The sequence below is a fragment of the Populus trichocarpa genome, chromosome 13 (assembly GCF_000002775.5).
Source record: "Populus trichocarpa isolate Nisqually-1 chromosome 13, P.trichocarpa_v4.1, whole genome shotgun sequence".
NCBI lineage: Eukaryota > Viridiplantae > Streptophyta > Magnoliopsida > Malpighiales > Salicaceae > Populus > Populus trichocarpa.
In genome coordinates, this window is record NC_037297.2 from 1,838,835 (window position 1) to 1,852,880 (window position 14,046).

General features: G+C 34.0%; 1 protein-coding gene across 2 annotated transcripts; it reads left to right on the plus strand.

Moving 5' to 3' along the window:
* The first annotated feature begins 1,992 nt into the window (after positions 1 to 1,992).
* On the plus strand, positions 1,993 to 8,200 carry LOC7473312 (autophagy-related protein 18h). Of its 2 annotated transcripts, XM_002318998.4 has the most exons (9): positions 1,994 to 2,417; positions 3,176 to 3,625; positions 3,958 to 4,401; positions 4,676 to 4,921; positions 5,007 to 5,810; positions 5,891 to 6,063; positions 6,796 to 6,920; positions 6,999 to 7,532; positions 7,834 to 8,200. In XM_002318998.4, exons 1-9 carry the CDS (start codon positions 2,229 to 2,231, stop codon positions 7,836 to 7,838), a joined length of 2,970 nt encoding a protein of 989 aa, XP_002319034.3. In that variant the 5' UTR covers positions 1,994 to 2,228; the 3' UTR covers positions 7,839 to 8,200. The 2 variants fall into 2 exon arrangements, with proteins under 2 accessions (XP_024439437.2, XP_002319034.3); XM_024583669.2 differs by lacking the exon at positions 7,834 to 8,200 and having other exon boundaries at positions 1,993 to 2,417; positions 6,999 to 7,788.
* Positions 8,201 to 14,046: the final 5,846 nt, after the last annotated feature.

Consider the following 14,046-nt stretch of genomic DNA (forward strand, 5'->3'; position numbering starts at 1 on the left):
TCCCATTTTAAGCAATTAAATCCTTTAATGAAATTCCATATCAATTTTCCCTTCCCCAGTTCAATGACACCATACACCACCACCAATCATTGAATTACACCCTAATCTAACCTGTAATATTACAAAGAATAAATAAAATATACTCCTACAGATAAGAGGGTAGCTTGAGAAAGTGGACATTCACATGTCTCTCTAGCATTATTCCCTTTCCTTTTTTTTAATTAATCTTTTTCTTGATTTTTTTTAATTAATCCATGTTTGCTTGCAAAATTCACGGTGAACAAAATCCTAATTACATGTGAACATAATCTAATCTACCACCCTAATTACATATTACAAACAATCTCTCTGTTTTATTTATTTATTTATTTAAATAATAATAGTAATAATAACACCAACAATAATAATAATAATAATAAATTTTATTAATTTACTTTCTGGTTATTCGGAATCTTTGTTTGAAGATATTCTTTCGTCCTGTTGTCGTAACGTAATCAAATGTCTTCTCCTATGCCATCTACTTTTACCCACGTCTCTTATTTCTTACGCTTTTGATATTTTCAAACCCCCCCCTCATACTTTTTATTATTCCTTTTTAGCCGTTGTAGTTCTTACAAATTATTGATGCCTTCAATCAACTCATGATGCCATAATTTTAAATTGCATAAAATTTTTGTAATTAAAAATAAGGTGTGATAATAAATTGAAGTTTGAAAGATTAAAAAAATTAGTTTTTGCATTCTCAATGCAAATTTAACATAATAAGATGAAGTCCTATTCAATTCAAAATTATTTATAGTTTTTATATTTGTTTTCAATTTTTAATATCCACTCTTCATTACTTAATTATTTTAGTGATTTTATTATATGCATTCAAACAAAGAAATGAAAAGGGAATGTAGGGGTGGGTAAAAAAACAAAAAAACCAATTAAACCGAGAAAAACAGAAAAAAATTGAAAAAATCGAACCGTGAAAAAAAAACTGATTAAAATTTTGAAAAAATCGACTGGTTCGGTTTCGGTTTTATAACTCTGAAACCAAAAAACCGAACCAAACCGAACCCAAACCCAAAAAACTGGAAAAAACCGAGCCAAACTGGGCCAAAACCGAGCCAAACTGGTTTGAACCGGTTTTTATCCAAAAAAATCAAACCAAACAAAAAATGATCATCCCTAAAAAAATGGATATGATTAATTAAGGATAAAAGTATTGGAATAAAAAACAAAAAAAAAAGATAGGGTATTGATTTGATGAGCCAATTAAATGGATCCCACCAATGATTGGTTGTGATTTCTTCATGAACTATTTTGCACATCTTTTTTTTCCTTTTCAGCACCATGTATCATAATTCTAGCTCCCATTAGCTTAATAAAATCATTTGAGGTGAAATTAATTATGATATACCATTACCATTATGTTATAAGTTGTCCATGTCAGTCAATATAAAGGAAAAAAAATCAAAATTAATTGCAAAATCCTTCATCTTCCAAGCACCATACACATAGTCGAGGAAGAAGTTTAAGTCCCACAAGAAAGGAATTGTGGGGATTAAATGTGCTTATCCTTTACAAGAAAGAAAGAAAATGTAATGACTTATCGAATTAATTATTCTATATATTTATTATTTAAAATTGGATTATATGGATAATATAAATAATTTTCAAAATTTTAGATATATTAATCTCTCAATATTCCAATATAATTTTTCACACCCCCTCACGTTAAAATAGCATATTACTTATATCCAAATTGATTATCAATTTTTTAAGCCAAAAAAAGTGAGGAAAAAATATTCTATTTTGTAATTTCGTTGAACTCCGAGGACACCGTTCAAATTTCCCAAAGCATTATTTCCACTTCAAATTAACTATCACTTCCAAAAAAAATATAAAAAACAACCACACGCGCTCACAAACAGAGCTTTCACGCACGCGCGGACATTTCCATCTCCATCAAGAACAAGTAAAAAAAAAGAAAAGGAAAATAGCAAAAGCGAAGCCAAAGCAAAGAACTCAAAAAACCGTCCCTCTCCCTCTCCCTCTCGCTATATCTGTCTTTCTCTCTCTAAAGTCAAAATTCATAAAAAAAAAAAAATCCACCAAACACAGCCTATCTCTCTCAATTTCTCGTCACCGGAAAATAATTAAACTCAATTTCACCTTCTATGATCGATCGCCTGTAGCCGGTGACTTTCGGAGTTAGTAATTTTTTGTATCTGTTGATTATTATGAAGAATAATAGCAACAAAGGAGAAAATAATAGCAGCAACAATAATAACAATAAAAACAATCGGTTTATTCCTAATTCTTTGAAGTTCATTTCTTCTTGCATTAAAACCGCTTCTTCCGGTGTCCGGTCTGCCAGCGCTTCTGTTGCTGCTTCTATCGCCGGTGACCACCAGGACCGCAAAGACCAGGTTCAGTTCCTTCCTTGTTTTTTTTTCTTGGATTTTTAGTTTATTTTATTTAACGAGGTGAATTAGTATTTTATGATGATTTATGTTTTTTTGATTATTTTTTAATGTTAGTGTTTGTTCGTTGCTAAAAAAAAGTTGAATAAATAATGATTGTAGCATAGGTTTTCAGCTATTAACCAAACAGACACTATAATTTATTTATTTGAAAAAAAATTAACTGTTTTTTTTTTTTTTTGAAGTAGCCTGAGGGTTTACTGATGAATTATTTGGGCAATTTAAGAATTTTTTATTATTTTTTGAGGTCAATAGATTTAATTTGCTTGGCATTACTGTAATTGCCGGGTTTTATTAGAAAAGTCGATAGGTCGCGTTGTTTACCAATTGGCGAGTGGATTTGCTGGTGCTTGCTTGTTAGCTTTGCTGGCGATCTCAGTAAATTGTCATGGAATTAAGCGACACGGGGTTGAATGGGAGGGCTCTGATGACCAGGTTGCTTATAGAATGTAGATGTTTAAAAATTGTGTGGGGAGGTAGAGAAAGAAGACTATATCACTAGGTTGTGATATTTTAAATGTATTTTCGACGTGTAATGATGCTAATCTATTGTTCCAGCAATTTTAAAGAGTTGCTATGTCAATGAGAATCTGTTTATTGTCTTGCAATTTTGTTTTACTTCCTTTTGTTACGTTTTCTGTGTTTTGCATTTCCATTGTTAAGCTTATGTTTAGTGGCTTGGTTTCCATGGTTTGGTGAAACAGGTGCTTTGGGCTTCATTTGACAAACTAGAGCTTGGACCTGGTTCTTTTAAGAACATCCTCTTAGTTGGGTACTCCAATGGCTTTCAAGTCATTGATGTTGAAGATGCCTCTAATGTCACTGAACTTGTCTCGAGACATGATGATTCGGTTACATTTTTACAGATGCAGCCCCTTCCTGCAAAGTCTGAGGGTTGCAAAGGAGAGGGGTATAGAGCATCACATCCTTTGCTCTTGGTTGTTGCATGTGATGAATCAAAGAGCTCAGGCCTAGTGCTCAGTGGGAGAGATGGCTTTAATGAGTCTCACACGGGAAATGTTGCCATCTCTCCAACTATTGTTCGGTTTTACTCGCTGAGATCTCATAATTACGTTCATGTTCTGAGATTCCGTTCAACTGTGTATATGGTCAGATGCAGTCCACGTGTAGTTGCTGTGGGTCTTGCAACACAAGTAAGCACTAGTTTTACCTAAGATGCTTTTCACAGTAACTTCTAGTGTATTTGTATATGCTGCTAGTTTTTGTGGAGTTTCACCAGTTCGTTTGAAAACCGAGAGTAATGATATGGGATGGTTGCAATTACTCGTTACTTGAAGACATTTATTGGAGGGAGCTTTTATCATCTCATAATCTTCATTACTAGTTAATTGAAGACATTCATTGGTGGAAGCTTTTATCATCCCCTAATAGAAGATTATGTAAATTTATTGTGGTTTGGTTAATTAATGGAGTTAAGTGATTGAAACTCTCTGAATGTCTTCTTTTTTTCTCATTGTGCTGGCAGATATACTGCTTTGATGCTCTCACTTTTGAGAACAAATTCAGTGTTCTCACTTATCCTGTCCCTCAGTTAGGAGGTCAAGGAATGGGTGGGGTTAATATTGGATACGGTCCAATGGCTGTGGGTTCTAGGTGGTTGGCTTATGCTTCTGACAACCCGCTGGTGTTAAATACAGGCCGCTTGAGTCCACAAAGTCTTACTCCTCCTCTGGGTGTCAGTCCATCAAGTTCACCAGGCAGTGGGAGTCTGGTAGCTCGGTATGCCATGGAATCTAGTAAGCAATTAGCTACTGGTTTAATAAATTTGGGAGACATGGGCTACAAGACGCTGTCTAGATACTGTCATGATCTTATGCCTGATGGTTCTAGTTCTCCCGTATCTTCAAATTCAAGCTGGAAAGTTGGTCGCAGTGCAACACATTCAACAGATTCAGATACTGCTGGAATGGTTAGTTTTTGACAAGCTGAGAACTGGAATTTCAATTATATTATGCTATCATGTGACTGGAAATTAAAAACTAGTTTTCATGTCCTGGCTTATATGTTTCATTCTTCCGATGAAATTATTGGCTTAAGTTCTATTTTGCATTTATTTCTATTGTACAGGTGTGGCTTTGTAATTTTTAGACATACTAAGTACTGGAGGCATGTGACGGAAAGCATCTGTCAGTATTCAAGTGTAACTCAAATATTTTCTCTCTTAATCAAGTGTTCTATTGCAGGTTGTTGTGAAAGATTTTGTTTCCAGAGCTGTGATATCACAATTTAGAGCTCATACTAGTCCAATTTCTGCTCTATGTTTTGATCCAAGTGGTACACTTCTGGTCACTGCCTCTATTCATGGGAACAATATAAATATTTTTCGGATTATGCCATCCTGCTCTCAAAGTGGACCAGGTGCTAAGAGTTTTGATTGGAGCTCTTCTCATGTGCACCTTTACAAGCTCCATCGTGGCATTACCCCAGCTGTATGTTTCTGTTTCCTCCGTCTCCCCAACATTATTTTTTTCTTCTATTTTTACGGAGATGTATTCCTTTGCGTTTATCATACAGGTTATACAAGACATTTGCTTTAGTCATTACAGTCAGTGGATTGCCATTGTTTCGTCCAGGGGAACTTGCCATATTTTTGTGCTTTCCCCTTTTGGCGGTGAGAATGTTCTTCAAATACATAATTCCCATGTTGATGGGCCAGCTCTTTTGCCTGTTGTATCCTTACCATGGTGGTCCACTCCATCTTTCCTGTTAAACCAGCTTTCTTTTTCTTCATCACCGCCATCGCCTGTTACCCTTTCTGTGGTGAGCAGAATAAAAAATAACAACTCTGGATGGCTCAACACAGTTAGCCATGCTGCATCTTCTGGATCAGGAAAGGCATCAATTCCATCTGGCGCCATAGCTGCTGTTTTCCATAGTTGTGTGCCCCAAGATTCGCAACCTGCTCACTTGAGAAAAGTTAACTCTTTGGATCACCTAATGGTTTACACTCCTTGTGGTCATGTAGTTCAATATAAACTTTTTTCATCAGTGGGGGGAGAGCCAAGTGACATTGCTTCAAGAAATGGGCCAGCATCTTCAGTGCAGATGCAAGATGAGGAATTACGAGTTAATGTTGAATCTGTTCAATGGTGGGATGTTTGCCGAAGAGCAGATTGGCCAGAAAGAGAGGAATGCATTTCTGGAATCACTCGTAGGGGACAAGAAACTAAAGAGACGGTCATGTACATGTCTGATGGTGAAGATGATGGTATTGGGCATTCACAGTTGGTGAAGTCCCATGAACCATCTCATTTGTATCTCTCCAATGCAGAGGTGCAGATGAGCTCTTGGAGAATTCCACTCTGGCAGAAATCTAAGGTGTTTTTCAGAAAATCATTATGCAGCGCTTCTGCTTATCATGTTTCAACTTTGCTTATTTTCTGTTCCCTTTGTCACAGATGTATTTCTATGCAATGAGTCATCTGGGGCCTAATGAAGAGAACATCATTGAAGATCAAACTGGTCAAGAGATTGAACTGGAGAAGGTTCCTGTTCATGAGGTTGAGATTAGGCGGAGGGACCTACTGCCTGTTTTTGACCATTTTCACAGGACCTCTGAATGGAGTGAACGGTAATTCACAAGTTTTTCAGCATTGTAGATATGGCAACTGGGTAATAATTGTTAGTGAGGTTACCTTTGTTCATTTTTTCCATATTCAGGTGTTTTGTTCGTTTTATTTTAAGAGTGCTTTACACCCCACTTGTTTCTAGAACTTTTTCTTTTATAGTAATGGTAAGTTCGAAGCTGTTTGCAAATTCTATCTTATTGAGCTTGCTAATTGTGCAAGAGTCAAAAAAAGATGCAAGGCTTGTTCTTTGCTGAATATTGATTTCATGGAGCGAAGGCAAAATTTTCTTACTCCTGACACTCTTATAGGGCTTATTGCTTTAGCTCATATTTCCTGCTGGGATCCCTGTCAGATATTCCATTTTGTGCTTCTTAATTTTGTCTATTTTTCACATCCACTGCAATGCTCGTTGCCATTTTTTTTTTTTTTGCAATCTTCAGAAGAATGGAAGCATTAAATGAAGAACACTTTAGAATGTTAATTTTTTTTTCAAATAAAGAATTGAAAAACAGGTAGACACGCAACAAATGATTTATGCTTCTTAATGTATGGGAGATTTAGCAAAATATTTTCATCCATTTTGTTCAGAGTTTGTTTTACTCGTCTAAGATTTTCATCCATTTTGTAGTAGGAAATGGCTGAATAGTGTAGAATATCCATCTAAATAACATGTCCAAAATTTTCTTGTCAACCATGTTCATCTCAGATGTGACTCAACCTTTTGTTTTGTGCAGGGCTCAAGGTGGCGTAAGATACTCGACCTTATCTTCTGGATCTCGTGGAGTCAAAGAGTCTGAAGATGCTGTTATTTCCCACTCTGAGATTGTCTCACCTGGTTCTGTTCCAAATTCAGATGGCGGTATGACACTTTTCAAAGTCAATGTTTTATGAATTTTAGAAATAATGACTTGTTTTACTCTTTTTACATGTTCACCAGGATCATCAACAAAATTTTATCCCCCGATGATGCAAGCTGTTAATTCTAATGCTGGTGAAGGAGGGATTTCTTTGTTGGCATCACCTATTCTATATGAAAGCTCTACTAACAAAGATAGTGGTTCGATTTCATTCAAACAAACTCAAATAGGTGCTACTTCTGCCGAGAACAGTAATTTTATCAATAGCAATGTAACATCTTTAACAAATGGTCCACTTACTGCTGAAAGATTGATTGCAAAAGAAGTTCAGTCATCAGAAAGTGGTGTCACCAGTGAAGCTTCAAACATAAGTTCCAATCGTTCTGATTTGAGTATGAACATTATAGATGAGGGACCAGCAAACGATTCCCAAGATTTTGAGCATTTTTTCCAAGAGGGTTACTGTAAAGCTTCAGACTTGAAAGAATGTCAAGAATCAACTGAAGTTCTTACTTTTGTGGACAACAACAGCAGTCCTTGTGATGTAGATAAATCCGAGGAAGATGGTGACAACGACGACATGCTTGGAGGTGTTTTTTCTTTCTCCGAAGAAGGTATGAATCTGGAACTCATGTAAAAGTTTTTCTTCTATATCATGAAAAATTAACATGAACACTAAAATTAGGAAGCGGTTGCTTAATTGTGTGTGTACAATTTCATGCTTCTCAGTTTCTTGTTTCCCCTGAATTATATTTTGACGTTATTCACAATCTACATTGTATTTAGTTTTGATTGGATTCTCAAACTGTTTGCACTTAACTTCAATGATAAAGTTGTTTCTGCTGTCAGCACGGGCTGTGCTATAATTAGCTCATACCCCATCCTGATGAAGTTTTCTTTTTATTTTGCTGACAGGTTGATGTCGGTTTTCCTGTTTTCAAGTTCTGCTTGGTTCAAGCTGCCATTCCTTACAGTTCAATTTGTTCTGAAAAAATCGGCCTAATGGGGGTGGTTAGAAGCTAATTGATAAATATGGCAATAATTGCCTTTTCAACAATGGAATGCTACTGACAGATTGATACGAGTAGTGAGATAATCTTGGCAGATATATTACTGCCGTTGTAAATGCCAGGCTTCTGCCCTTCTAATTCTCATGTACATGTTGTAAATTGATGTCCAAATACCAACGATTTGTGTGGAAAGGTTCTTTCTGTGCTGTGTAACATTATTTGTTCTTCAAAGAAAAAGAAAAAATAGAATAAAGAAAAATAAATTGAAATGATCTCGTTATCAATATGCTTTTTTTGCCTTTTCTGTAAGATGCATAATGCTTTCAACAACTGTTATCCATGTCCAATTACAGATTCAGGGATATCTGGTGGATCGTTTTATTCTCATGCAGTGCGAATTCAGGTTCTTGGTCTCGGGTATGTGTACTTGAATGTTGGGATTTTTTGTTGGTATGCTATTTTATGGCCATGTAGCAAGAACTCTTAGATTTTGAATTCGAAAGAGGGCACATGAACTCTGCATGGCAGTCTCTAAACCCCTCAAAAACTTTGCATCACTCTTTCGGTGGTGCTGATCTGCAGGGTGTGGCTCCGCACAACTGCATACCATAGCTCAAGTTCTCACTTCTCACGGTGGTGTTGGTGCTTGCCGCTTGCCCATACTTTTCCAGATAAGTTTTTTGTATTCTTCCTATACTCCAGTTCTTATTTGTCGGCAGATAAGTGAGTACATGTTTGTACATGCGTTCTAGAGATAGAGAGAGAGAGGAAACAGCCAAAACCACACTGCAAATTTTGATGTGCAACACTAGTGGGGTTTAGATGGTGACATTCATTCAAGTCTCTACTTTGGATACCCAGACATCCTGCATATTTGTACGCTTGTGGGCTGCCTTAGCAGTTATATTACTAGCAAGAAATCCAGCTAAAAAAAAAAAATGGTCCCACTTTGGACGTCACCATATCAAGAAAAGAGGCAGCCAAAGAAGTGGTCCTTTCTATTTACACCCCAAATAGTTACTCAGATTTTTTCTATATCCATTACCAAGTTGACCACAGCTTCTTTACTGAATCTCCAAACTATCCTAGAGAAAAAATAGCAATGAGATAATGATGCAGAACTCGTTTAGGCCTGCAGCCCCGAGATGACACAGTGCCCTAGTCTTGTCCTCTAATGGGTTTGCAATTTGCATTCTCTTCATTGAACACACAATTGAATGGGGCAAACTTTGTGGTGGCCAATTCTCTTTGGGTCCCATAAGACTTGGTTTGTAGTGACAATGATAAAGGGATATTTGCTTATGGACAACAGAATGAAGCATGCAAATTGCTGAACAGCATTCGTGATTTGGATAAAGTTTTGATTCGCACACTATTCTCTTCTCAAAAGCAAACCGAGATGACTAGTCTAGTGCATTCAAGGGAATGAATCCTCTAGATGTTGCTCCCAAGATCTTGTGTAGATTATAAGCCTAAATGGGTAGATAATTCAGCTCGTCAACCTAAACTTTAGATCATAGGTGACGGAGCATTCAAGCTTTGGTCACATGGTTTGGTGTGCTAGTGATAGTTACCCATCGAACAAGTCTCATGAATGAACAATGAATGTACAGCACACAGTCATCAATTAGATATGAAGCCAAGATGGCCCTAGTTTTTAATTCACCAAATACTAGGAAAAAAATCATTTTCAATGGAGGGGTCAGGACAAAAGACATGTAGTTCACGCAATGCCCTACCACTAGTCTCTCCTTATAATTGGAGATTTGTACATTAGTGGGAGATAGGTTTCTAGCATTTCTGACCATAGGGCATAGAATTTGATGAAAAGAAGAGGCAAATTGTCTAGGGTAATTATGTATAGTTAGTAGGTTTTGCTGTCGGTCAAGCTGGTAAATGGTTTTGCTTCTTATGATATTGTTTTGTATGTAATCAAAAGATTTTCTCAAAAAATATTTTTAAAAAAATCATAAATTTTTTTTGCAAGTGTAAGAACAAAATTACGTGAATGGGTTTGATTCTGGATAATCTGTCCAATATAAACTTGAAAATTCACTGAAAAATACTTCCTTGATTATTGAGATTCGAGACTTTATCTATTTACTCCATACATATATTCGCAACAAGTGTCAGAATCATAATAAAAAAAACTTTATAGTTAAAAATTAACACAAAGTTTATCAAATAATTTAAATAGTTGAGTTGTACCTTTCGGTTTCTTGAGTGGTTAGTTGAAAATTTTGAATTTGATTGTAGATTAAGCTGAGAAATTGATTATTATTTAAGATTTTCTCAAAGATTAGATGATGCTTTGCAGATGTAATGTGAATATAACAGTATTGGCTCGGACAAAACTAAAAAGAAAAAAAAATTCACGAGTAGCCACTTGAAAACAACTGCCAGCCCTCTAGCAACCGTATCAGCTAATCAACTAAGATATGATTGAATATTTGGGTTGAAGTTGCTAGAGATAGTGCTTCATGAATCTTCACAATCTCATGACCAAATTATGGATCGTTTGAAATTACATGTAGACGTTCTAGCTATCCACCCAATCAACTTCTAACACATAATTCAGTCTTTAATATTGTGGGACCAAACAGAAAATAATATATATGTGCATGCCTCAAAATTCTCAGTGCAAAATGCACACACACCCATTGTGATAGGAAAATAAAAGCTCTCGAACAAGGAAGGGAAAATTTAGGGCTGTTAATGTCAAGAACAATGGTTCTAGAAGCATAATATTTATGAAAGGAATAGCTTGTATTCATTAAACACACACATATACTTTTTTAAAAAAAAAGAGTATAATTAGTGGAGTGTGGAGAGATAATACTGGAGGATGGGAAGAAAAGAGGAGGGGAGCAGGTAAGATAAGAGTAGATATCTTCTTTGAAGGAATCTGTTGACCGTTGAAGGGAGAGTTATTGAATTTGGAATCACTATTGTTTATGGTGACTCTTCATCATTTATTTTACAAGAGACAAATTTTACCTCTTAATAAAAATCTCAAGACATAAATGCATCAAGATTCAAGATTTTGCATCGCTTTCACCTGTTCCTATCACATGCTCAACATTTTATATATATATATATATATATATATATATATATATATATATATAGTGTATGTATGTGTATGTGTATGTGTATATATATAGTGTATGTATATGTATATAGTGTATGTGTATGTGTATGGGGTGCAGCTCCCCTTGGTTTTGGATCTTAACACTGCGAATAGATTGATCACTATTGATATCCTTATCAACAGTATTTTAATTTGGCGATTAAGATATAGATTAAGATTAAGAAAGAAAGAAAAGGCATAGCATTTTCACACAACAATGTTTTTTTTTCTTTGATTTTGTGCTTTTTTTATTGCACTCACTGAACATTTTTTTTAATTTTATTCTTAGATAGTTTGTTATTAATTTCACATTTGAGTTTGATAAATTATTTTAACTGATTTATTGTGAGAAGCTTAAGGGGGCAATAATACCATGCCTTGCTATATGGTTCATGTTTGATTTATGAAAAAACAGAGTTTCTATGCTTGATAAAAAAAACAAAAAAGAGATCAATGAACCTAAATTGATGTTAAGAAAATATGTGTGCCTTTTTTCGTCCCTAAAGGAATGAAGAGAAGAAATTAGGTGCAAAAACTGAGGGGGCAAGAGAAAGAAGAAAAGAAAACAAAAAAGAAAGGGTCGTCACAACCTTGTTGGAGGACAGTTGCCGCCACGCTTCATCTAGGAAAAAGCTCTTGTTAAAATGATTTTAACAACACCAAAAAAAGCTGTTATCAAAGCTCTGAGAAAGCCACATGCGCCTCTCCCAAGCAACGAGCTTCCCTCCACGGTGAAGGGTGTGTTTCACGTGTCAAATAATTTTTTTATTTTGTCCATGATTCTTTGATAATTCTTTAATTTTTAAATTTGATCTCTAATTCGTTGACAACTCTTCAATTCATGTTTAAATTTTATTTCATTCGAGCCCAATAAAAGCTTAACCAAGGACAAAAGAAAGGAAGGGAAAAGAAAAGGACTCATGGGTAAACCAAATTAGCTCATTGTGGTCGTGTTCATAACCTAAGTCATGAATTAACGGATTATCTCAGGTTAACCATGATCGATCTAATATGTTATTTTTTTAATTTTACTCCCTAAACTTTTTCTTTTATTTTATCCTTGTATAGTTTATTATTTCACATTTGAGCTTGATCAGGTTAGGCAAATGTTAAAACTACGACGACTTGAAAAACAATTGAAGCCGAATTTGGTTTTGAGTAAGGCAAATAGATAGCATTAGGGATCGCATTGTCGAACGGGCCATGTTGAGCTAACTCCAACACAATTAGATATGAGACTTAGGCCATGTAAAGGAATATGACATAGAGCGAGTTCTTAAGACTCGCAAGATTATTTTGTATTGATTTATTTTTTATTATTTTTTAATATTAACACATAATTAAACAAAGATATTAAGTAGCATAAGACACGTCACAAGATTATGTTGTTTTTATATGTATTCATTACTTAGTATTTTGGTTCAGTTTTTGTTTATCATTAATATTTTTTTAGTATTTATTAAGAGATTGATTAATTTTATTAAATACTAGGATGAAGCTTTCAATTCGCATTTAAAATTTTTTATCATTCCTATAAAATTTAATTGCGCCCACATAATTGTTTTTACGCTAGATTAACTTTTGATCCAGCCAAGACTCGCAGGACTTGTCAACATCTAGCATGGAGTCTCTAGTTGAATAGTCATCTCTAAATTCGAGGTCGCAAGTCTTTTCTTTTTCTTGGGAGAACGTCTTCTTAAGTCCTCCAAACTAAAGATAATATTGGCTTTGAATTTTAATAACTTTGAAATAAATAAAAAACCATGTAAATACAATTTGTACTAATTAATTTTATTAAATGATAGTTTTCTATGATTAATAAAAAAATTATTTGACTAAAAAGTGGAAGAGTAGCTTTTTATTTCCTTAACTTTTATTAATCAAGTTATATTTTTAAATTAATACTTAATAGTGTTTATGTGAAAAATAGAGTTTTTCTCTCGCGTAAAATAGATAAATTTGTGTGCTTTGATCAATTAATAGGGGTTGAAAATCTTAATTAACACTTAAAAAATACTTTCTTTTCAATTTAAATAAATTTGATAGATCAATTTAAAGTATTTAACATATTCAAAATATTATTTAAACTACAAGAACCGAAATGAACATTGAAGGGTCATACGGTATAACAATCGTATTCAATAATGATACCTAAAAATCACAAGAACATGATGAAGAAGAAGAAGAAGAAAACAAGAAGATGAAGACGAGAAATATGAATAAAGTGGTACCTGTTTTATAAATTTAGTTTTTCTTATTTTAATATTTAATATTAGATACGTTAGAGAAGTGGGATTTTATAATTTTGTAATTATTTTTTATTTTACTTTTTAATATTAAATTAATAGGAAATCGAGCTTTATAATTTTTTTTATTTACTTTCTATAAGGTTATCATAATCTCATGACCCGAATCATGAGTTTAGTAGATTGAATTTATTTATTTATTTTGAGTATTTTTTTAATAATTATTTTGAATTCATAATTATTTTTTTATTAGAAAACAACTTAACAATATTTAGATATCTTTTTATATATAAAAAAATTAATTTAAGCCGATAATCAAGTGATAAGTATGGTGGGTGTCAACCACACAAGTGACACACCAAACTTTGAAATTGGCATGCCCCGGCCGTTGCAGATCATGGGGAGACAAAAACGAAGAGGAAGTAGATGCTGAGAAAATAAAAATAGAGGAATCAAAATGTTTTTTTAGCCATGCATAGTAAATCGCTCAAGATCCCATCTATTGTATTAAAAAAATCAGACAATGTGCATTTGTCTTATTAATTAATTAATTAATTAATTAACAGGGTACAGCTAAGTAAGTGTACTCACACCACAAAATACTATTTATTAAAATATTAGAATAATATTTTTTTTTAATTTTCATCTTGTTATTCAAGTCATGAGTTTAACAGATTAGTCTAAATTGACTTGATTTATTTTCTTAATTGATTTTTTTTTTATTTTTATCGTTCAATATTTG

Bases quoted from the DNA above. Each gene is read 5' to 3' on its own strand.
- LOC7473312 (XM_024583669.2), top strand. From the start codon at position 2,229: ATGAAGAATAATAGCAACAAAGGAGAAAATAATAGCAGCAACAATAAT. The intron at 3,626-3,957 runs GTAAGCACTAGT...TTGTGCTGGCAG, and splicing joins CTGTGGGTCTTGCAACACAA to ATATACTGCTTTGATGCTCT. The intron at 4,922-5,006 runs GTATGTTTCTGT...TTTATCATACAG, and splicing joins ATCGTGGCATTACCCCAGCT to GTTATACAAGACATTTGCTT.